Source organism: Felis catus, chromosome A1 (assembly GCF_018350175.1).
Source record: "Felis catus isolate Fca126 chromosome A1, F.catus_Fca126_mat1.0, whole genome shotgun sequence".
NCBI lineage: Eukaryota > Metazoa > Chordata > Mammalia > Carnivora > Felidae > Felis > Felis catus.
This window is the reverse complement of record NC_058368.1, coordinates 82,051,466-82,076,603: the sequence shown is the minus strand read 5'-3', so window position 1 is coordinate 82,076,603 and position 25,138 is coordinate 82,051,466. Positions and strand designations below refer to the sequence as shown.

The 25,138-nt window shown below is 49.6% G+C and overlaps 1 protein-coding gene across 1 annotated transcript in view; it reads right to left on the bottom strand.

Moving 5' to 3' along the window:
* The window catches only part of CUL4A (cullin 4A), a 46,491-nt gene extending 21,496 nt beyond the window's left edge, over positions 1-24,995 (bottom strand). Inside the window, exons 1-9 of the mRNA XM_023253394.2 lie at positions 24,691-24,995; positions 24,241-24,356; positions 15,743-15,846; positions 9,839-9,908; positions 8,612-8,685; positions 5,935-6,097; positions 5,354-5,443; positions 3,945-4,027; positions 898-965 (exon numbers count right to left, since the gene is read on the bottom strand). Of these exons, the coding sequence (XP_023109162.1) occupies positions 898-965; positions 3,945-4,027; positions 5,354-5,443; positions 5,935-6,097; positions 8,612-8,685; positions 9,839-9,908; positions 15,743-15,846; positions 24,241-24,356; positions 24,691-24,844 (922 nt within the window). The 5' untranslated portion in view covers positions 24,845-24,995. The remainder of the gene's footprint in view (positions 1-897; positions 966-3,944; positions 4,028-5,353; positions 5,444-5,934; positions 6,098-8,611; positions 8,686-9,838; positions 9,909-15,742; positions 15,847-24,240; positions 24,357-24,690) is intronic.
* Between the last annotated feature and the right edge of the window lie 143 nt (positions 24,996-25,138).

The window sequence follows — 25,138 nt, the reverse complement described above, 5'->3', positions numbered from 1 at the left end:
ACGGGGAGACCCTATGCTCAGGTGTCTCATTACATATAATAACCACCACCTGGCAGAGCAGAGTCCAAATCAGAATATATTTGGCTATTTATTTTTCTTATAATTTATAATTTACGTCCATAATTCTGGGCCTCCCCATAATTAAGCTTTAAGGTCTCCAACATCTTGAAATAAATCCTGTAGCTCCATCATGACTTTCAAATGGTAACATTACACACCTAATAGTTATACAAAGTACTGTGAAGGACTGAAAAGGGGGAGACCGTGCACTCTGAACCCCAGATAACTAAGCACACTGTGAAGGGCACAGACACAGAGGGCAGGCGGGACGCTCCTCCGGGACACACAGTAGCTGCTGGAACCACCCTTACCAGGGCCTGACGAGCAGCACCAGGGATGTGGCGCAAGAGGGCACGCTGCCCAGTCAGCAGTGCTGCGCCCTCCCTCTGCCAGCGGAGGGTCTGTCCGGCATACTTGGGACTCTGGCCGAAGTCCCCAGCCACCTGGCAGTTCACGTGGCGTTCAGCCTCTTGGGGGGCTGCGGTGGGGAGGAAGCCCCACCACAGCCGTGCAGCCCGTGCGACCAGCCTGCACCCTTGGGAGCTCTGTGCCTGCCAGCACCCGTAGGCACCGCACAAGGACCCAGCTGCAAGCTGTCTGTGGCCCAGGGGGTTTCTCAGCGGCTTCAGCTGAGAACAGCATGTCCTGTGATTTCTTGATTTCTACCAGACGCCTTTCCCGGTGTTTCCAGGGCTAACATGCTCGTTATTGCCAATGATTTTTAGTGACTGTCTCATCGTAATGGATGTCCTTAAGCTGGTATTTACGCCGTTTCACTCACTCATGGTCAAGGGCAACCATGCAGGGTAACTTGACACAAAAGTTAGGAAAATCTACCTTTCTGCAGAATTGCTGTCAAATGTTCTCCTAACAGCTGTTTCTCCACACAAGCAATCAGTGGTTTCCTATTATGAGGCAAAAAGACAAGGTGTAAGCAATTGATGGAGAGACTTTGATCACTTGTAAAGATGGGGCATTTACTGTCTACACACCTGACACGGAGTTAATCAGAACAGCCATCTCCCTGCTGTCCATGAGGACTCTGAACTCTTTCTAAAGACAATCTTACTGGACAACAGAGATCAGGGGTCCAGGGAAAAGGAGACACCAGCAGACAGTCAAGTGCCCTGCACCCCCATGCCTGGCTGGCAATTGTCAAAACAAAGCTTTGCCTTTCGGATTCAAGGCACACTGGCCCCGTCCCCCACTCCGCGGCCGCCCCTGCTCCAGGCCCCACAACCTCTACATGGACAGGCCTGCCCCCTCCCATCACCACTTATCAAGGAAGCTCCTCTGTGAGGCCCACACTACGGAAGTATCACATCGAACAGAATATTTGAAACTCTGAAACATCGCCAAGTGTGACTGCCACAGTCATGGGGACATGCACAACTGTCCTTCCTGAGTACATATTCCATAGTTCATGTTGTTTTAGTTCTTAATCAGACATGTGCTTTAGTCCCAAGATTATTAACTTCGGGTATCTTCTCAAGTCTTTGCTTCATAAAGAACTTTACAATGGCCCACCTTAAACCTAACAGCGACCCCAGAGAAAGCACATACCCCCCTTGCGAGAGAGCAGAGGTCAGGGACTGTGCCCACTGAGAGGTGAGGGTCTGCCTCCGGGAGGGGCAGCACGATGACGGGAGGTGGGGGCGGAGGTCAGAGGTCAGGGGCTGACAGCAGGGAGGGCCAGTAGTGCACCGATCCTCCTCCAAACAGCTTCAGCGGCACGTCACCAGGGGGCAGCGGGTGGTTTCTCCTTGTTGACTACTGAGTAACGCTGCCTGAATATTTGCAAGCAAGTCTTGCGGATGTTTTTACTTATCTATTTGGGAGTAGAACTGGTGTGTTGAAAAAACACCTAGCTCTGTCTACCACTTTGGAGAGCTGAGGAGCTAACGATCCGTCTTCTGGGCAGCTGCCCATGTTCCTACTGACCATGCACGGCGGTTCTGACTTCTGCTGGTCCTCGCCAGGGCTTCGTGCTGTGTGCCTTTTTTACTCAAAAGCCACGGTGGCAGGCGTGAGGTGGAACCAGACTGGTTTTGATGTGCAGTTTCCCGATGACTGGCTTCACCGAGCGACTTGTCCTGTGTTCACGGAACCACTGCCTCCAGGCGGCGTGCAATCAAGACTCCATCACCGTTTCCATTCCAACAGCCCATGCAGCACCCACATGAGCCCGGGTGCTGTTGACAGGTCCCAGCAGAGCCCAGGGCAGAAACTGCAGGCCCCTCGAGCCCAGAGGTGCAGTCCTGGGGAACGCGCTGCCTCAGCACCCAGGTGCCCAAGAATCGACCTTATAATCTACAGTGACAAAGTGACAATCTACCGACTGTGCCAAGCAGCAGGAAAGCGGGTCCTTCCCACACTGAGGGATGAGAGTCCCTGGGGTAGGGCCTGCCGGGTGACCTGGCTGTGGTGTCCAGCATGAGGCGGGTCACAAGGTGCAGTTCAAAGCAGTGCCCCACTGCCCTCAAGCATGCTCCACGTCCAGGATGCCGTCTACTGTGCTCTGAGGGCGTGGGGGCAGGAAGGGGCATGTGGAGCCCAGCGCGAAGGCAGGTGTGGCTTGCTCAGCCGTGGCTTCCCTCTTCTGTCCTTGACGGCAACTGTTTATTTTGTGACATCTGAATCACCCAGCGTGGCAGGAGCCGCCTCAGTCAGTGCGCCCTCCATCCACCTGTGCTCGAGCCGAGCCCAGAGGCGAACCACCTTTATCTGTTATTCGTTTGCTTAAATAACTTACATATACTTGTAAGCAATATACTTTTTAAAATTGGGGGGAGAAATTTCAAATTTAGTATATGCACAGGGGTGGATGAGCACGTGTGAAAAGGAAAAGGACTGCTGTGTCCAACGCCTACAGGTCATAAGGTAGAAGGCCCCAGGGGCCCCAGTGCCCCGCCCCCTCCATCCTGAACTGGGCGGGTGATTTGCTTGCTGTTCACCATGATTTACCATGTATCTCTCTCCCTGAAGTTCTTGAACTTCACAGTATATGGAAAACATCAACAGAAAAAAATGTTCCAGATACTTAGCGAAGACTCTTATCCAACCTTGATGTGACCTACTGGCACATCATTTTCCCTCCTACTCCCTGTGCGTCCCTGCTGCCGACCTCCAGCCCCTGTGACTCCCTGGTCCCCAGGGGACCCGGAACACAGCTGTCCTGGCTTCAGCACGACCATCCTTCTATGTAGACCTGGGGCTCCCCATGGGCCCCTCAAATGTCTAAAGCAAGCTCACCTTTCCTCTCCTGACCCTCTGTTCTCTGTATTCTCAAGGTGCCACATCGGTGCCCCTCTCATCCTGCCTGCCCCATTGCACTTTCTACCCTTCAGTCTCTTCTATCTCTGGTTTCTCTTAACTCTCCTCACTTGAATAAATGTTACGTGCAGGGTGAGAAACAGACATCCACACAAGTTTTCTCTTTTACTCTTCCCTAGCTGCTTACCAACTTCAGGTTTAGAGAAAACAAAAATTAGATGAGAAGAAAAAATAATGTGACTTAATACCATAAATAAAAATTACAGCTACATTCCACGTCTAACAAAAAGTTTACAACCCAAAGTGCCCGACACTCAATTATACTCCATCAACATAAATAGAATCCCTTGTCACTAAACCCCAAGATGCCAAGTTCCTCAGCCTCAAGTACTCCTTTCGGATGAGAACTCACTGAGAACTCACAACAGGGCACTTGTTGTGACTCACAGGTGCTGGATAATCACAAATAACATAAGCCAAACGTGCTAACAACAAAGATACTCTGATAGTACTGGCTGAGTCCATGAAGACAGCGTTTATTTCAATAAACAGCCAGGAACAGGGCGGGCTACGGCCACGCCGTGAGAACTGAGTAAATGAATGGTACTCACTGTGTGCTGTGGTCTAGGTACGTGATTACTCGGTCTCCTTCCTCCTCTAAACGCTTACTTACGTGGTTAAGATATTCTGGAACCTTCCAAACACAACATTTAAACATGTCAGTAACAAAGATTTTATTTATTTATTTTTTTAAGTAACAAAGATTCTTGATGTTACCCAAGAAGCTGAAACACTGTTGTCCACAGAAAAATTAAAAAAACAAAAAAACCCACCTTATATATTCAAGGCAAGTATGAGAACAGATGAGCGGGGGGCATGAAGGTGGGCAGGATACATAGTATAGTTTCCTGAAACTCAGTTCTGGACAGTAAAAGTGACCTCTAGAGTGAGGGCAGGGCAGCCCTTCTTTGCTGTGTCCCGCTCACCGTCAAGCTCCTGGGACGAGGCCGTGGGTCCCTGCCATCACTGAGGCCCTATGGGCAGGCGAGCAGCAGCACTCAGGTCAGAGGGTGCAGGCCTAATGGCATCCCCTGGCCCCAAACAAGTGGGGTCAGCAAAAGCTAATCGACAGACTGGGTGTTCACTTGGGGAGGCCAAACAGCACGGATGCAGAAGATCTCCAGAGGTAAAGGGCATTCCTCCTGTCACCTGACGGCCTAGGGGGCCCCCTAATACGGTCTCTAGCGCTCTGACCCAGTGGTGGCAGCAAGGCTGGGTACCGCACATAATGTGTCCTCTCCAAAACCGGGATGGAGAACCAACGGTCAGTTCATCCTGCGCGACAACAATCAACATTTGGGGGAGGGTCCCCAGGGGCTTCCTTCAGTCTCTGCTCTAACTGCTTGCCAAGATTTTGGGTTCATATGGCTACTGTTATATGTTTTTTCCTGTGGTCTTTTGGGTAATTTTTTCCAAAGCCTCATACAAATGGAAGATTTGGGGTGTGCTTGGGTCATCTTTACAGTTAAGATTTCCTTTTATCCTCTTGTTTTAACTTGAGTTACTTTACATGTAGAAGCTACCTTACTGGCTTTTTCACTTGGCAGGGGAAGGGCAATAAAAAAGTTTCTAAGTCAAGGGCGCCTGGGCAGCTCAGTCGGTCGAGTGCCCAACTTTGGCTCAGGTCATGATCTCACAGTTCGTGAGTTCAAGCCCCGCGTCGGGCTTTGTGCTGACAGCCTGGAGCCCATTTTGGATCCTCTGTCCTCCTCTCTGCCCTTCCCCAACTCGTGCTTGCTCTTGAAAATAAACATTTAAAAAAAGTTTCTAAGTTATAAGAAATTAAGTCTTTACTGTAAGAACAATGAAGCCTGTGACTGAGAATTTCAGCTAGATTGTGGCTTTCAGAAGATTTCTTATAAAATGTTTGTGTATGTGGAAAGACAAACTTTAAAAAATTAACTTAAACGCACTTCTTTAAAAAGAAATGAGGTGGCTCAGAAGTACCTCCTTGTCTTACCTCTCTTTCTTGCATTAATCTCTGGCCTTCTGCAGCATATAAACAATTAGTTTCTTCCAAAAATTTCACTTCAAATGAATCTTTATATACCTAAGAAAAGAGCAAAGTTACTGGCCAATTACAGAAAAGAAACCTACCTTTGGAAGTGCTGATAATCCAAGCTTTTGAGGGAGCATGGCTGCGGTGACTTGCCCTAAGGAGTTGCCTGTGTGCCTCTCCTCAGAGGCCTGGGCAGATCGGCCCAGTGCATGAGCTCCTTAAGGGCCTGGGCAGGAGGCACCGCCCTGGCCTTGGAGCACTGGGTCTGTGTCCTAAGGGCACTTTCCTCTGTGGTTCCTGATGTGGCATTAGCCTGACAGTCACTCCTCTTGCTCATTTTTAACAGCCACTTTTATTATTTTAGTTTTTTGCATTTAAATCTTTCATACACCAGTTTATTTTGGTATAAGTAGTACAGACTATCAGGAAGTATTGGGGCGTTTAGGACAGGGCAGATTACCCAAGGTCAGACAGCAAACTCAGCAGATATAGATACAGACTAGTAGGAGTTATTGGTAAACGTTTAGGACAGGACAAATTACCTGAAGGTCAGAGAGCATACTCAGCAGACTTCTTAACAAACTCCGATCCACGGCTTCACCACTTCTTTCTCTTTCAATTAATAGCAGAATCCCGTCAATACTTTTACTCTGAACCATTTTATCACTAATGATATGGTTTCTAAAAAGCTCCAATCCCATATCCCTGTACAAACAGTAAAAACAAGACTAGATTTTAGTTTCATTTTAGAAGTTCCAGGTGAAGCTCCAAGCTATGCTGTGCCTGTTAGCCCAAACTGTTGATTTGCTAATTCTCTCAATCCACCTGTCAAGTACTCCTTTGTTGTGTTTTCATTTGTGGCCAGCCTACTGTGCCTTGTATTTGCTTTCTTATCAAGGCTGTGTCCTGGGGTGGGTCAGGCATCACTGAGAAGTACGTCAATCTGGGAACAGCTCACATCCTTCTTCCTGGGGCGGGATCACACACTCGCCACCCGGCTGGCCCTATCCTTCCCTTTTCCGTCTCTGGTCCCTCTCCAGAGCTTGCCATACACCTCTTCCTCTGATGGCACTCGATCCCCTTCGTTGGTGGCTGGAGTGTGAAACGCACTGCGAAGAGGCCACCACACGCCCTCCGCTTGTTGCTGAGGAATTCAGGAGGAAACCAGCTCTCGGCAGTTGTGCAGACACCATGGGATAAAAGGTCCTGTGCTCTGTTCAGACACCTCCACAGGTCCCCCAGGAGCCAGATACCGGGCAGACAGACACAACTCAGTGCCTGGACCCAGCAGGGTCTTCTGAACGGGCAGTGGGGGGCGGAAAGGGGGCGGTGAGCAGTAGACAGGTGAGTGCGGATTCTGGGGAGCCCCACCCGTGGTGAAGCCTTTCCTCCAATGCACACCACAAAAGGCCTTTCTGGTTCCCTGTAGGAGGTGCAGGCCTGGGTCTCGTGTGCACTTGGAGGACACAGCAGTCAAGCACAGCGGTCAGTCGTGGGGGCTCGAGCCGGCCGCCTGGGTTTGACTCCTGACCCCAACCCCTGCTCACGGTGCCTCTGGGTCTCTGCCTGTCCTTCCCTAACCGCAAATGGCATCACACACACTGCTTTACGCCCGTAAACCCTTTCCACACTGGGCGAGGCAGGTAGCAGGTGAGGTACAGAAGAAGTGTTCACTGTTGCTCCGCTTCTTCCTAAAATCTCAATCTCCGCTTCCGGCTTCAGCTGCTCCCCACAAGCCATCGAGCAGTCTTCTCGATCCACGTCTCTGCCTCCCCCACAACCTGTGCCTCCTGGGCGGCTCCTGTTTCCACACAGACCACACTTCAAACTTGCTGCCCCCTCCCCTCCACTACCACCTCTCCTACCTCAGCCCCTCACCAGTCCTGCTGGCTCTGCGAAGCTCAGGCCCAGACCAGGGCTCAGCCTCCTTCCGCATCCTGCCTGGGGCGTCTCATACTGCACTGTCCCGCTCAGGTTTTCTGTCTCTGACAGTGGCCCGAAGCTGCTATCGCTAGGCTGTGAGCAGGGCTTACAGTTTATACGACAACGTTATGTTATAAACTATGTTCACAAATGAACAGTTCTGACCCGGCAGCCCCACAAGCTGGGAGCACTCTGCCTCAGTTTCTCCGTCTGTAGAGTGGAGGCGATAATGGTCATCCCCTGCAGAGCTGTACCACAGACTAAAGGAGCAGGTGCCAAACCTCTTAGAACAGTGCTTTGTAGAGTAGCAACCACGTGACCTTCCGTTATCTTCAGTTACATGCTTGCTGTTTCTATGAACAAAGGCTACCCTTTCTGCAGCCGCGTACGGAAGCCTAGCACAGTGCAGGTGCAGACGCCAGTAAGAGAATGAGGAGCAAAGTGGTGCTGAGGATGGACAGACATCCAACCAGGAGTGTCCAAAGCTGCACAGATGGGCGGGAACATGAAATAAAGACAAAAAGTGTCCGTGGGTCTAGTAAGCAGGGGTCACGGACACCTCAGAAAGGGCGGTGTCCGTGCCTCGGGTCAGAGGAAACAGACGCAGAGAAAACTGAAAAGAAAGCACCTTGTTAAAGAACTTGGGTTTAAAGGGAATGGGAGAATGGGCTTCTATGCCAACAGAGACCGGGAAGAAGCCGAGGGCGACACCAGGGACAAGTCTGATCAGGAGGCAGGAGCGGGAGCCTCAGGGGCAGGTGGAGTGGCGAATGGCATCAGCAACAGGGTGTGGAAGTCAGTGACGAGCACCCAGAGCCACAGGGCGGGGAGTCCCTGAAAGATGCTGTGTGATTGACGAGCAGACTGAAACGAGGTCTCCGTATCTGTGGTCGGTCAGCCGGATGGGGAGCTGTGGGGGACTTCAGGGCCCCGGGCCATGACCTCACCAGCCTCGGTCTTCTCAGAGCAGGGCAGCTGCTGGAGTCAGTGAGCGCCTGGGCCTCTCCGTCCCAGCCGAGGTGAACCGTGTGCCCTTGGTTCCAGATGGCCCTGGCGTGCAGCGCCCAGGGACAGAAATGTGGCTTCCCGCAGTCTGGCTGTGTTTGCCCGCCACCTGTACTGTGACACTCACTGCAAGCTGGTCAGGGTGCCCCAAGGGGCTCCTCCTGGGCGTGGCCGGCCCGGCTCGGCCCCCTCACTCCGGGGCTAAGGTACGCCTGGGCCTGGACAGGTGCGCTAGTGATTCTGGCTGACATGAAGGAGCACAGACACGGCCCTACTGACCAGGACACTCACCAGATAGAAGGAAGCATGGAATTCTGCAGTACGTAAGTGCGGTCCAAAAACAGGAAAATACTTCTGATCATGATCTGGCAATTAGAAAAGCATTTATTTATGTAACTTACTAACTAAATATCCAAGAGTAGGCCTTCTGAACTGTAACTGGTAGCTGTCTCAAATCTTACAGTAATTGTTTCTTGAGGATTCTCCCCACCAAGACCTTCATGATTGATTTTTTCCCCAAATTTAATTGCTCCTTTGGTGTTTGATTTTCATCTCTTTTGTCCAGAAAATCTGACTATAAGGGAAATCTGGTCACTTCCTGCCTGATGTGGTAAACCTCACAAACCTGAAGAGATGCTCTAAGCTTTTTAAATAATTAGTCCTTGTCACATCGGCATGAGGCTCTTGGCCCCATGTTTGACTCTCTTTTGCAAGCCGAGTGAAGATGACACAGGACCACCAGGAACCTTGTGATTCTCCTAACATAGCCTTCCTAACAGACGTTTATCTATTCTGACCATGTACCAGGTGCCTGGCCTGGAAAAGAGGTTCATTCATTGTCCCCTACTCACCTCCTTATTAGGAAAGGTACTACTACCATGTTTTCCCCCACAGCCAGGTCATGCTAAAAACTCACATGCATAAAAACAGATCAGAATCAATACATCTGCAAAGTCTAAGACTTTGGCTGTCCAGTTACAGTAAAAACCTGGAAGTCAGGCTTGATTATCAGGCATAAAGTGGGATTAAGAAAAACTTTAGAGACCCATTCAGGAATCAGCTCAGGTACTGTGGGCTGTCAGGTGGGTTTGAAGGTCAAATTAGCAGCTGGCCCCAATCCAGAAATGCAGCCATTCACACAGGCAGCTTTTCCCTGCCCTGTTGTCCTACTATGTTGAGCTGGATGGCAGCATCTGACCCAAAACAGAATCCCAAACAGCACTTCCCTATCTCGGCCCACAGTCTGGCCCACACTGTCCTCAGATGGGTGAGGGAAGATGGACGAGGCCATCTTTGGTTAGAAAGGGGGGGGAGAAAAAAAGACAGCTGGACTGAAAGGGGCACACCCTCCCAGCTACCCAATCCCCTTCCTGCTTAGCTACAGCAGAGGGTGAACAGGACCAAGAGGAAGTGTGTTGGTGAGACCAGACACTGGGCTCTACCGATGAAGATTATGGAGATTATGGGACAGCACACTGTCCTTAAAACCAGGGTTAACAGAAAAGTCAATACGCTTACCATTTGTCTGCAATGATCTTGCCAGCATGTGTTAATCTTCTTTAAAAATAAAACACTATCTAGTGAGTCTGTGCAGACCTGCTAAGGAAAACTTTAGAAATGCTGGCCAATTATTACAGCTTTAACCCCATAACTGCAGCTCTTGACACAGAATCTACACATCATTTTGTTGTCAGAATACAGAAGGACCAGGGGCGTGTGTGACTTAGTCGGTTGAGTGTCCGACTCGACTTCGGCTCAGGTCATGATCTCATGGTTTGTAAGATCGAGCCCTGCATGGGGCTTTGGGCTGACTGTGCAGAGCCTGCTTGGGATTCTCTCTCTCCCTCTCCAAAAATAAACAAACTTAAAAAAAAAAAAAAGAATACTGAAGGACTGAGGGACCACAGGTGCAGGTTTTCTGCATCGCTGAACCGTGTTCCCAATTTGTGATGAGCCTCCAGCCACAACCCCAACTTTCCCGTTCCCCTCGTTGCTGTTATGGCCAGGTTCCTTGTAGAGCCCTGCTGGCTGAATTAACCACCAGGTCACAGGCTTCATGAATCTGGGTGGCTGGACCTAAGGGCCTATCCTGCAAAGGGTGGTGGGGACAGACCCCAACCTGCACTGTTCCAGTAGTGACAAAGCAGGTCGACTATTAATAGCACCAGGGAACAGGCAGTTGGAGGGAGGTGGCTGAGGTTTAACTTTAACCTATATTCTCAATGAGAACCAATATGAAGTCTCATTCATGCACCAAATTAGAACACTCTCACCTCGATAATTAGAATGTGTTTTTTAAGAAGGCTCAACATACTGCTTATAGAAAAAAGAAAACTCCAACACGGACTCCTAGAGCAAACTACAGCCAAATGCATCCAGCACGGCCTTCACAGGTTTGGGCAAAGTCATTGTCATAAACATCTACATGCTGCCCATGGCTTACAAAACTCCCCAAGTTTGTGCGCCTCCAGTTTCCCCAACCGCACGATACACATGCTGCTCCCTCTGTACAGTCCCAGCTCCAGGACCCTGGGCCAGCAATGAACTTCCCTTGACCTCGGTTTCTTCAGAACTGGTGTGAGGTTACATGTAAAATCCACAGCACGTACAGAAGCAGCGCATGGGCCAGGGTGTGAGCTGTGAAATCAGACAGGTGTCAGAGTCTTCAGTCGGCAAGGCGGTCTGATGGAGCGAGGGGAGCCAGTGGAGGGGAGGACACAACCAGGACTTTGGAAAGAGGACAGAAGATCGGGAAGCTGTAAGGAACTGACGGGCACACGTGCATCCTTGTCATCCAAGTAAGGAGAGCTGACCTCAGCCACAGTGGTCCTGGCCACACATCTTATTTTCTCCTGGGGCTTTGCTAATAAATCACAAATAGTAAATCCTAGCAAAAACCTAGTCGTTCAATGGTTAACATGTTATTCCGGAAGAAATCTTTTATGACTGCTCAAATTTACAGTGGCCTACAATATGAGAACCTGACACAGACAGTCTAAAAAAATGAAGAGTAAGTCACAAGCACATGTAGCAGGGACCCAGCAGCTCTGGCACCCGGTGCTGGACACAAGCCAATTGCTGACACCCTGGCAGGTCTCCAGGGCAGTCTGCATCAGCTGGGGGGCCAGGCTCTGTCGGAAGGTGGGGCTGCCCGGGGTGAGACTCCCACTAGCCAGTCCCACACCGCCGGATGGTGCGGGCACCAAAAGCGAGCAAGCAGCACTCGGCCCGGCACAGGGCTTCCTTGGGAGGGAGCGGCCCTGCGTGTAGGGCTTACTACAAGAGATGCTTCTCCTCAATTAGCCAGGTGAAGCCGTCACTTGCGGTTGTTTCGCATGGAAAACAGTACGAAACGGTAAGGCCGGCATGCACCGAGTTCCAGCCCTCTACATACCAAAGCCCAGAGCCTCACATGAGCACCCTCGGGGCGTTAAGACATACCGCCTGTCATCATAGGCTCCCAACACTGTCCCCTCCTGTCTGGAGAAGGGCCAGGCCTAGCTAAGGTTTTAAGCAGTGTACTGAGAGGGGTCAGTCAGGTGTCAAACAGCAAACACGGAATACCCCGTGGCAAAGTGCGAATACACGTGCCCGTGACTACAAGGATTCAACAAGAAGGAAGAAATCCAAAAGACAGCGCCCACGCCAAGTAGAAGAGTGACTGGTTCTCTTTTCGCCCACGCTAAGCTGGGTTACCCCACTCTCCTACCCCAGCAGAGTGTGCAGAAGGACAAGCTGCCCTCACCCCGGCCCACCACCTGACACCCCTCACCTCAATCAGGTCTGCCTGCTATGACCGCAGAGGACATTTTCTGCCACAACATTTGTCACAGTTCACGGTTTGGACGATTGAATTATTGCCTCCCTCATTAGCCTACAAAGTCCACAGAGGCAGGAAGCCTGTCACGTTCACCTCTGAGCCGCAGCACTAACCAAGGGCCGCGCCGTGTAGACACACAAACCCAGCCTGCTACCGGCGCTCCACATGTACACGCGGGCTACACGCTGCTCACGGAGGGTCTTCGTAAAGAAGCCCAAAGCCTGCCGTCATCTACGGAATAGGAAGACACAGGAAATCGTGAACACGCCGGTCACCTCTGTCCTTCTGCCGCGTGGACCATGCTGCTGTTATGTGGGACTCCACACAGATGCTGCAGGCTGGCAGGCTGGCCCTTCTGCGGTTCACCACAGTGGCGATGCCCTAGAGCTGAGTTGGGGGTGGGAAGAGTGAGTTCTGTGCACAGGTGCTGGCCGGCTCAGATTCCACTGAGAGCCGGTTGCTGTCATAGAAGAGGAGCTTTTGAACTGAGCCTGGGTGCGTGGCGCAGCCTCCTTTCTGCACTGAGTGATGCCGCGTTCGGCATGCGCTGCTTTTTGTTGAGGCGTGCATGTGCAGGAAGCCATGGTCGTGGGGAAAGGCCTATCATCAATAGCAGGGAACTTATTTCGAAAGGAGCAGGTAAGTGTAGAATCCAAACACATGAATGAAAGAACAGAGTCAGTAGTGTAAGAAAATCACAGTAGCTGACTCAATTCCATAGGAGTCCTTTACCGCCTGTCTACCAGGGGCCTCCTGGCCTCCCTGAGCACTCCTTCCATTGTCCTCACCAGCAGCATGCGGCCAGTACAGCGGAGGAAGCAGTCCTTGGACCTTAGAAAGCAGCCACATACAAACTACAGGAACATCCCAGAGACCAGAGACACCCCAGCATGCTCTCCCTGGAGTACTCCTGCCTTGAGGGCCTGGGCATCTGCAACAGCTCTGCTGCTCGACCCCTTGAAGTCTGGCGAGGCTACCCACCCTTTCAGCAAAATGAGCTCTGAGGGCAGGATTGTGTCCCCCATCAGCCACCCCTCCCCCTGCACACAGCCCCTCCTGGGGGCGGGCACGCGCCTGACTGCCCTTTCCTTACACCCCAGGGGCTTATCCGAGCCTTTAAAAACTCCCACCACCCTGACATAAATGCCTACCTTTATGCCCTCGTCAGTCTCCCTGGGGTTTAAGCTCTAAAGGGCCAGAACCTACTTCACTCCTGTTTCCAGCCCTGCCCCGCCCCCTTCTCTGAAATAAGGAAGTGCTACCTCTGGCCCACCTTGTCACCAGTCTCATCCTGCCTGTATCACTGCCAAACATGATACAACTGCACTGGATTCTTGCTTCAAATACCTGCAGGGGCCCTCAGATGTGCACTTAAGTCCAGACCTTTCAGAGTGTGCACAAAGATTCAAACCCAAGCTGCAACTCAGAATTACGGCCTCAAATTCCACCAGTGTGCCCAGGTTCTGGCCTTGTCCCACAGCGCCCCACAAGCGCCCCTCTCCGATGGCTCATTCCCTCTGGCTGGCCACACCCCACTGGTCCTCCATGATGGGACTCCAGTGTCCCCTCCTCTGGAAAGCTCTGCCCCAGCTGCTTCCTGCACTGCAGTTCCTGTCCCTGATTCTAATAACTTAATATCTTGGAACTCAAGATGCCTCACACCAATGACAATTCATATGGCAGAGTATCTTTTCATCTTTCTTCTTTAATGAAATACATCGTAGTTTCTAGAAACATGGTTTTGTCGCATCAAGGAAATGCAACGACCCTGCCCCCCGCTTCTATCTCATCACCAGGACTACTGGGAGGGCAGAATGGAGGCGATGCCATCATTTCCTACTGTCGGATAGAGGTCTGGACAGGAAGGAGGTCCCTGCTGAATGACTGAATTAATGAACACATTCTTGTAACCCACAAGGTAGGATTAACTGGCAGGAGGATAGTTTGATCAGGTAATCATGAAGTAGTCTTGAGTAACCTGGGACAGCTGGGTTAGGAACAATCACAGCAGTTCACCCTAACATGTGCCTGTCTCAGAGAGGACACCTGGGAATCTGCTGGTGACTTCTGGGAAGTTCAGCCTAACATGTGTAGGCCCAGGAGAGGACACCTGGGAATCTGCTGACTTCTGGGAAGCCTGGGAGTCAGGCTCCTTTTCAGAAGTCAGCATCTCAGATGGGCTCCTGGATCCATCACCCAGCCTCTGAGAATCCTGTGCTGTGGCACTGAGGTAGGAGAGGAGCCTCTGTGTGTCCTCAGAGGATGCCTCAGAGACGTGGTGCCTACTGGCCATCTTCCAAAGGTCCAATGGTATGGTCACCTTTGTCTCGAATGGACTCATGATTTCTGAGCTCTGCCAGAATATTCTGCACAGGTGCAGTTACAGATGCCAATACAATAGAACCAGAATGGACTCTGCTCACCCATTTACGGGAAGACCCCCTTGCTCTAGGCCATGTGGGCTTCATTGCCATGGATAATCCAGAGCTTCGACAGCAGGTGACAGAGCTGTGGCAGCTGCCCTGAGAGATTTTAGCAAACTCTGAATGCTTTAGTTTCTCAAGGGAAAGGTGATGGGACAGAAAGGACTCCTTCAGCTAGAACAAGAGTTAGAAATGAGTAGGCTCCAACTACCTACTTTTGCAAATTAAGAAAGAGACCTGGAAAAGTGCAGTCACAAGCAGGTGTCTGTAATATTAAACCCACTTCCTAGTTCCCTCCCAACGAGACTAATAAAGGGGTGGGGGTGGGCTGGAGCACTGGGCCGATGCCAGACTGTTGATAGGATGTAAGGAGCCCCGTCTCCCTGGCAGACACTGGTCCTGCGTGGTGTGCTGGCAAAACTCGAAGATGCCCGGCCACCTACTTGCCTAGACTGCCCTCTCTTGACTGGTGGGCGGGCTGGGAATACGGTGGGTTATATCTCAGAAGACTCTGTCTCAGCAGACCAGAGAGGGGCATTCTTCTGTTGGCTCAGAAGCAGCAACTAACCATGCTGTCAAAGAAGAGGCCTTGAAGCAAAAAACCAAGGGCAGCCTCCAGGGGCTGAGAGCGACATCAGTCCTGCAACAGAGGGACAGGAGTTCTGCCTGGATGGCGGTCTGTGGGAAAACCTAGACCGGCCAGCCCGTGGTTTCAGCCAGTGACACCCTGAGCTGAGAACCCACTGAACCGAGCTGGGACTCCCTACCCACACAACCGTGAGCCTACAAACGGGTGCTTGTTTATGTCGCCAAGTCTGCGGGAAATTTGTTATACATCAGAGATAACTAATATAGATGGTTTTTCACAAGAATGAAGGACAGCAGAATAGAATTAAGACATTTCTCAGAAGTCTTCCTAAACACTTCAACCACACCCAATAAATGGACACTCTTTTGCTTTAATCAGATAAATAATGTAAATAATAAAAATTCCACTTAAAAAAATCTGTTATATTAGGTCACGTGAAACAAATGTTAGGTTTTGTTTTATAAATAAATGGGAATTTTGAAAGCTGTTGTTTTAATACTAACAACAGTCACTACATCTTTATCCTATTAATGTTCAGCCTCAAGAGATTTAGGTAATGCATAGAAACTCATGAGCCAAAAAAAGGATATTCTCTAAACTGAAGGATCTGTGCTTGGACATGATCTTCACAGACCTGGCGCAGCTGTTTGTAGAGTGTTGGGGAGACTTTGTGAGAACAGAGATTTTCGACAGCCTAAAAACAAAAGGAACAAGTGAATTATTCACCATGAATGACAAATTCGTTCTTTAAAAAGACCTGTGTATGTAAATAAAATCACAATCATAACAGACAAGCACCCCCTTCATACTTACAAAAACTACAAATAAACTGTTATGTTTAAGTTCAGGGTGATTATTGTCAGAATACTGGAATCCAGGAAGGGTCTGGTAAAAAAGGTAACAACAGCTAATACCGAGCACAGATTGGACGGCACACCTATGTCAGCCCATGACACCTGGGACCCCGCGGCGTCCCTGCACACATCTGAGCATCTACAATGCCCTATTTTTTTTCTAGTGCAGCAGTCTCTAAACCTGGCCACTCACCACTCTTACCCGGGGACTTTAAAACAGATCTGGATGTTCCCATACATTCATCTGAGGTGGAAGACACTGGAAAGGTGGATGAGTTTACCTTGATGATTATAACATGCAACCACGTCAGGAAATCACTGCTCCGGACCCTCAGTGACCACCTTCCACACAGGTGGGCGAGCATCAGGGCAGTTTCTGCCTGTAGCACAGTGAGGACGCTCCTGAGTGCCCAGGCCACACCGGCTACACTGTACTTGTTTCCTATATATTTTTCTGCAGGCTGCATGTGTAATTTATTTAGGCTTGTCTTAAGTTAATGAAGAAACAAGTTTTTTAAGCAGAAACATTTTTCTTAAAATATCTTTATCCACATCAAAAAATAATGTTTGCATATTCTCACTGGTTCTAATAACATTTCTTTTCCAATTTCATGTACAAAACCAGCATCTCATTCAATCCAAGTGAGATACTAAAAACAGAAGTGTCGTTTTTTCTACTGACTAGTTTTGAATCATCTAAAAAAATATGGGGGAAACACTTCAGAATCTGAATTTAAATCAAATACTATATTCCTGAGGAAATAGGTAACTTAAGTTTTTATAAAGCTATTTGTTGTAGCAAGACTTGTAAATATTAATAGTTCCCATGTTTAGGATTATAAGATTGCTACCTATTAACATAAATTAAATAAATACAGTAATCACTACTGTATAAAACATGCACATTCACAAAGGTCAAAAGGGAACACGGAATGAAGATATTAAAAATTATAACTTGTTTTTTAGCAAGTTTGTTATCAGTGCAACAGCACAATACGGCATTCCCCTACGTGCTGCCTTGGTCTACAAATAAGGGCTCATCTACACTGTTAAAAGCCCCGAATTTCTTTCTCAAACCCTGTAATTCCTTCCCTTTGTAGTCCTATCTTTATACTTCAAAGATCTATCCTTGTGTTTCTGAAAACCCAAAATAACCTGCTGACAAATGCTTTTGCTCCAGTAACTTAATTATTGGGAGATCCATAAGCATAATTATTATGAAACGATTTTGATGCAATACATGAAGAAAACGTATTTTCTTTGGTAAAAATCAAGATGAGCTTGGTAGTACGTGTCCCTCACGGAACATCTCCCTCACGGAACCACTTTGCCTGCTCTCATTCCTGAAGGAGGAGTCAGTGTCCTCAAAACAATCTTACCCCAGTTGTGACATGCTGTCACTGTTGATTTTACAACACCTTTTCTCATCTATGTCCTCTTTGGCACATATTTACTATTTACATGAAGCACACTTAAGATCTTTTCTTAAAACAGAACCCGGGGGCCTGTTACAAGCTCCAGCCAAACCCTGGCGTAGACAGGTTTGCTGTGGGTGCTGTCCTTTCTCCGTGTCTTTTGCTGAGTCACTGCTGGTGTCTTCATGTTACAGGCACCCTCACTGGAAGAGAGAGTGCGGCCCAGCAGGGCCCCTGGCTGACTCTTCTGTCAGTTACAGGAGCACCACAACATACAAACCCCCTCCCCAAAAGAAGTGCTGGAGACAGAGTCCTGCTTTGGGGTGCAGAAGTGCCCGCTGTGGGGTGTGAATTGGGAGTCCAACGGTACGGTGTGTTTCACGTTACCCCTCACATGTGTAAGAGGCACAGCAGACAGAAGGAATTCAGCTAATCCAAGGATGACAGGAGGGGGAGAAGCCCTGTGTTAGCGTCTTCCTCGCTTTCACTCAGCCATGGCGGAAGCCGCCTGTCCGAACTGCCCAGGCACAGCTCTGTAATCTAAGTCTGCCAGGCCTCCACACCCAAGCCCTCTCCAGGTTGTCGTCTGTGTTGGGACAGACAAGTGCACTGAAGCCAGACAGATGGGCATACGGCAGGTCAGACACCGGTCCCTGTGCAGGGTGGAGCTGCAGCCCCCAACATACTTGGCCCTGAGTGTGGAATATCCAACAGGACATTAAAGAGAGCCGTGGGGTGGGGGGAACGCACGGGAGCAATGAAATGAGAGCACACGGTCCTGGAAGACGATCTGTTTCATGAAAGCCTCGAAGGCCAAAGCTGAGACCAGACAGAAAAAGGAGTGGAGGGTACCGTAGTGTGAGAAATCGTAAAAGAGAAAAGCAGGCAGATACTAGGAGCACGTATTTATGTAGATGAAGGGAAAATGAGAGCCAGCCCCCAGCCCTGGGGAAAATCACACCTGGGCCAACCTTACAGAGAGAGGCGCACAGGCCGGGGCCACGCCAGAGCTCACACTTGACAGCCGGAGGCCGGCACAGTGCTCTCCTGGCACACATGCACAGTTCCGGGTGGGGGGCAGCTATGTCCCCTCTGTAAGTGATACTTGGTCTTGAAGGAGGACCCTACTCAATCGTGGGCCCACTGAAAGGTCATGAACTCACCGCTCGGAAGAAAGCACTAATGGGGTTCTTGCCCGTAGGAAACGAGTACAGAACGATGCAGAAATTAAATTAGAGCTCAGATCTGAGTGAGAGAGTATGTTTGAGAGGGATCGGAAGTCACCTGGATGGGGGCTTTATGGCCAACATGGGCAGCGTGGGCTGCAGTACCGACCCTGACTCCCAGTTCCCAGATGTTCACAGTCAACTCCTGAACACAGACGACTAATCCCACTGAGTGCTCAGAACTGCTGATTTATGAAATCCTTTCTATTAAGCTGAATAGATTTGAGTTTGGATATTCACCTCTGTTTTTGAGCAACTTCTGTATGGAGCTCACTGTTGATTAATTTGTTAGTTTCTCGAATCGGTCCATCAAATAACATGTTTATATGTGTCTACTACTTTCCGGGCCTTTTCAATCAGTCTGATCAGTTTGAGCCATCTTATTAACACACTCAACACCTAACCCCACATTCCCCTTCACTAAATCATCACCAAGCAGGAGGACTTCGGAGACCTTAGTCCGTGACTCAGGATAGCATGGCTTTCCTCAGAACAGTAAGTCTCCCATGATGGCTTTGTTTCTGGGCATCAAAAGTGCCTGAAATCAGCACTTAGCCCTTTCCCTGAAACCCTTGTCGAAAATGCAGACTTCAGTTATCTGTTGTCCACTATGCTGGCAAACAGGACTAAAACGTATAGGCAGGAGACACACAAGATAAACTTTCTTCCGCAGGTGTTAATTCCAGACCTAAACTCAGATCTTTAAAAACAGACTAAAAAGATCTGGGCATTGAAAGTCTCCTCGCCTTAGCTCTGTCGGAGGAAAGTGTGGACAGGGCATACGTTTGTGCAGACTCTCCTCTCACCACACTTTGAACCTCCCTCCTACAGAGAAACAACAGGTGGACTGTAGCAGACACACGGGAGCTAATTTCTCCTCCAGGGAGGCCTCCTAAAGTGTCCACGTGGTAAGGGATGCCTTGATGGGGGGAGAAGAGACCCCACTTTGGGAAGACTAATCAATATCAAAACGTAAAAGCTTCTCCCTCAAATCATCCTGAAAACTTCCTCAAAAAAACCACACAAAAACCTAAAAAAACTTTCATACTTTGGTGAGAACTGTCACTTTCACACAAAATTCTTCGCGAAGTATATACCACACCACCTCAGCAAAAACTGCAACTGTACTTTGAAACACCAGGTAAATGCACTGACTGCTTTATCACAAGATCAGGATAAGGCAAACATTCAATAACTACACAATGATGTCACTTACTATTTCTACCCCGTTTGCTTCCAAAAGATCTGAGCAGCTCATTCCCCAGAGAGGTACCTGAAACCGGGTACCTCTCTGTGAGTGGCCAGGAGCCGGCCTGCGCCCCTGCCTCCCCGCCGCCCCTGCCTCCTGGGATGCCCCATGGAATGTGAGATTCCATTTTGGGGGTAAGCACCCCCAGCCCTCAGGGTGTCAAGATGCACACAGACACCCAGGGCACCTGGAACTAGTGTTTATAATAACACGTGCAGTGACGGTTATAAACCACACTGTTCATTCATGGTAACACATGCGGCGACTGTTATGAACTACACTGCTGGGTAAAAGGTATGGCAAAGTCATTCTATGAAAGATGACAGGCAATCGATCCCAGATGGTCAAATCTCCAGGAAGAGAAGAATAAAGAAACCTGGCTGCAAGATATAGCAGTTTATTAAACTAATAAACCTATGAGAGTTCAGACACCTGACAGGACTCCTGCTTCTGGCCAAGATGAAATAAGGGGACTAGACTAGCCTTTCTGCCTGAATTAACCAAATGTCACACAAAACGTGTGAAATAGCAGTCTGCGAAGCATCGCACATTGGGCTGTGAATGACAGTGACCTCTGGGAGGGAAACGAGCTCAGACGCTCCCTTCCTATGTCCCTGTTTCCAGGCCGTGGAGAGGGGGCCGGGAGCTGAGGCTCGAGTCTCCGAGACAAAGGTCTACAGGGAAGACGTGTGGCCACAGAGGGCATGGACATGAGCAAGGAGAGGTTAAGGGTCCCCCTCAAGGACTCGCCACCTGTGTGTGAGCAAACTGCTAAGGACAGGGAAAGGGACAACAGGGTCTGGTGCCCACACGGGACCTGGAATAGCACCTTCCTACGAGCCAGACTGGAAAGCCATTAAGACACTGGGCCCTGAATACTCAGTTGTGGGGCGATGAGCCCTGGACAAAATACTGTTCTAGTCTTGCCTAACAAATCTTAAAAATAGGACTCTAAAAGATCAAAAGGTTTTCAAATAATCTAATATGTCCAGAATGTTTATAGAATATTATAGAAATACAAGAATATTTATATTTATAGAAATACAAAAACATCTACCCACAAATCAAGATTCACACTGTGTGACAGTCAATCAAAGATTATCAGATGTGCGATGAAGTAGAAAAACACAACACCTAAAGGGGAGAAAAAGCAGTCGAATGCAGCCAGAAGCCGACAGGAAAGAACTGGAAGACAGACACACGGAAACAGCTATTATAACTGTATCCCCTCTGTCCAGAAGTTACGTAGTGATGGGAAAGATACTGAGAAGGTTCAAATTGAGCCCCTAGAGAGAAAAACAATGCATGGGATGAAACTTTCACCAGATGGCACTACGGGCAGATTAGATGCCGCAGAAGATTAGCAGACTTGAAGACACGAATTACCCGAAGAGCTCCAAACCCACCAAAGAAGTCCGTGGTTTACGAATTCTCCACAAAGCCGAGGTGGTTTCACCGGGAACTCTCTCAAACATTTAAGGAAAAAATAATACCAAGTCCATACAAACTCTTCTAGAAAACGAAAAGGAGGGAACATTCGCAACTCACTTTATGAGGCCTTCATTTCTGAGACAACCTCAGACAAATACAGTACGAGAAAGCAACACACCAACATCCTCCATGACCACAGACGCAAAAACCAATGAAGTGACAGCAACCTGAATCCCACAGTACAAAAAAGGGTAACACACCACTGCCAACTCAGATCTGTCCTGCAGCTGCCAGATGGGCTTGCCACATGAAGAGTCAATCCATGCGATAAACTAAGAAAACAAATGTCATATGACCACCCCAGCGGTTACAGAAGAATTCATCAAAGTCCAACATGCGCTTCTGGGAATCTCTCAGCAAATTAGGAATGGAAAGGAGCTTCCTCAACCCGATGATGGGCACTTAGGATAAGCCAGCATCACACTCGATGCTGAAAGCCTGAAGAAGGCTTTCCCCACTGAGATCAGGAACCAAACAAAAACTGTCTGCTTTTACCACTTCTACTCATCGTCATTCTGGTGTTCTGAACAGTGCACTGAGGTAAGAAAAGGAATTAAAAGGCATGCAGATTAGAAAGAAGTAAAACCATCTCTTATCTCTGTTCATAGGCGACATGATGGTCTACGTAGAAAACCTGATGGAATCCACAAAAAAGCCACTGGAGGAGAGGTAAGAGAGCAGTATACCAAACCAATGTATAAAAATAATTTCTATTTCTATACACTAGTGAAAACCAATAATTAAAACTATTATTTATAATACAATTAAAAATATGAAATGCTTGGGGTGCCTGGGTGGCTCAGTGAGGCGTCTGACCTCGTCTCAGGTCATGACCTCACAATTCGTGGGTTTGAGCCCCACATCAGGCTCTGAGCTGCCCGCTTCAGATTCTGGGTCTCCCTCGCTCTCTGTCCCTCCCTGCTTGCACTCTGTCTCTCAAAAATAAATAAACAAAAAAAATATGAAATGCTTAGGGCTAAACCTCATAGAAGCTGTATTAGACCTACACACTGGAACTAGAAGGCACTGCTGAGAGAAATGAAGGAAGACGAAGCAGAGAGCCGTCCCTTGTGATCAATCAGTAGACACGATATCAGGATATCAATTTTCCCCACACTGATCTGGAATTCAACATGATCCTAATCAAAACACTAGTCGGCTTTTTTTGTAGAAACTGGCAAACATTCTAAAACTCATATGGAATTGCAAAAGACCGCTACACACGCACTCAAGTGGCTAAAATCAAAAAGACTGATAATAGCGCGTGTTAGCAAGACTGCAGAACACCTGGAGCTCCCCTACACCTGCTGGTACAGATACCAGAGCCTGCAGGCTCAGTCAGTTAAGTGGCCCACTCTTGATTTGGGTTTAGGTCACGATCTCACGGTTCCAGAGATCGAGCCCCATGTTGTGTTCCACACTTAGTGCAGAGCCTGCTTGGGATTCTCTCTCTCCCTCTCTCTGCCCCTCCCCTGCAAGCAAGCATGCATGCATGCTCTCTCAAAATAAATAAACTTAAAAAAAAAAATTGTATAGCCACTCTGAAAACATGAAATGCCTTAAAAAGTTAGGGCTTTGAGCCCCTACTTCTCGATATTCACCCAAGATAAATGAAACATATGTCCACACAAATCATCTTTGTTAATGTTCATAGCAGCTTTATGCATAACAGCCCCAAGCCGGAAACCCAAATACCTGTTAGCTGGTGAAATGGTGGTACCCACTACTCAGCAACCAAGAAACAAATTACTGTCACACAGTAGGCATGACAGTCCCAAGCACTATCCCAAGTGGAAGATGAAGGTTCCGCTTAAGGGAGATGCTAGACTGGTGGAATATAGCCACAGAAATCAGTGGTCTGCAAGGAGTGGATCAGGGGAGAGACAAACTTTTTCACGTAGAAACATTCTACATCTTGACTGTAGTGTTGGTTATTTACACGGCAGTATAGAATGTATTGAAGTACACATTATGTATAAATTATACCTTAATAAAGTTGATCTAAAAATAGAATAAACTTATGATGATTTAAGACAAAAAGGGATGTATGTGTATCAAACTGTCAATAGTAGTCTTCTTTGGATGATGGGAGTATATATAGTTTTAATTTTTTTCTTTGTACTTTTTTGTAATCCCCATTGTTTTTATGATGTAATCACTCACGCAAACAGAAGAAAAATTTTAATTCAAGTCCTTTAATAGAAATTGTGGTATCATATTGTTACCTAAAACATAGATAACAGACTAGTTGATGAGTGCCATTCTTTACAAATGGAAGATCAGAGAAACCAGTCTGCTTATAAATGGAATACGCAAATAGTAACATGTACTTTTGACCATTTTTGTGTTAAAAATGGAACATCTTTACATGAAACGTAACAAAATCTGTCTGCATGTCTTAATAGCAACAATCACAAAATGAGAAAATCTATGAACCAGAAGCGCAGAGAGTGTCCTATGTAACCGTGAAGTTACAACAAATCATGTCTATTTAAAAAAGTATGACAGTCGTGTGGCTCTTAGAAACACATCTTTCTCCCGAAATGGCATAACTTTATCTTTCCAGGCAGCTTAAGCCTGAAAATAAAAATCCCACAACCACCAACCACCAATGAATCACGCAATGACCCGGGGGACACGCCGCCCCAGGACTCTTACTGTTCTTGCGGAAGGCCGATGCTTGCGTTCCCGCTACTTCCCTCATTTCCGACTCTGAAACAACACTGAGGACCACCCGACCCGCGTCCGCACCACACTTCCTGGCCCTGGACCGGTGTGTCACCTACACAACCGTGACAGCACCCAAGCGAGCGAGGCGGGTCGGCAGCGCCGCCCGCCCCGGCGGGGCCTCACCTGGTACAGCTCTTCCAGGTTGTACCTGATGGAGGTGCTGCTCTGCACGGCTCTCACCGCCTCGTGGAGCTTCTGCCAAGTGTCCTGCGTGTAGTTGTCCGGCAGTTTGGGTCTGTCTGTGGGTCCGGAGAGCCCGAGTGAGGCGGGCGCGCTTCACAGAACCATCTCCCGCCCCCCCCCCCCCCCCCGGGTCCGCTGGGCCGCCGCGCGAGCCCCGCTCCGCCTTCGCCGCCGCCGAGCCCCGAGCGGGAAGCGCACGCAGGTCCGCAGGCGCCGGCTGACCCCGGCACGCGAGAGCAGGACGCTGCCGGTACCGCTGGCGGCGGAAGAAGTGCGCTGCAGGGCGGCCCGGTTCCTCTGGCCGGTGCCGCGGGCGGGAGGAGCCGCGACCCCGGGCCCCCCGCGCCTCCCCCCGCCCCGCTCCTTCCCGGCCGGCCGCCCCGCACCCACCTCGGAAATTCTTGATGACTAGTTTCCTGGAGCCGCCGCCGCCCGCGGGCTTGGGCGACACGGCGGCCGCGGCCAGGGCCGCGGGCTTGGTGAGGCCGTTGGTGTGCCCGACGAGCGCCGACAGGGCGCCCTTCCTGGGGGTCTCGTCGGCCATGGCTGCGGCCGGGAAGCAGCGGGCGCCCCGCCCCGTCCCGCCTCCCCGGCCGCGCGGGCGGGCGGGCCTGTCGTCAGCACCGCCCCGGGCCGCCCAACCGCCGCCCGGCCGGGCGGGCGCGACCGCGACCCCGACCCCGACCCCGGCCTGACCCCGACCCGGCGCCGGGCCGCGCCGCGTCCACCGCGCTCCGTGCGGAACCTGCGACAGCCGAGGGGGCGGCGGGGCGCAGGCCCGGTCAGCTCCGGGGCAGGCCCGGGCACCTAGGGGCCGCGGACGAGGCGTCCTCGCCGA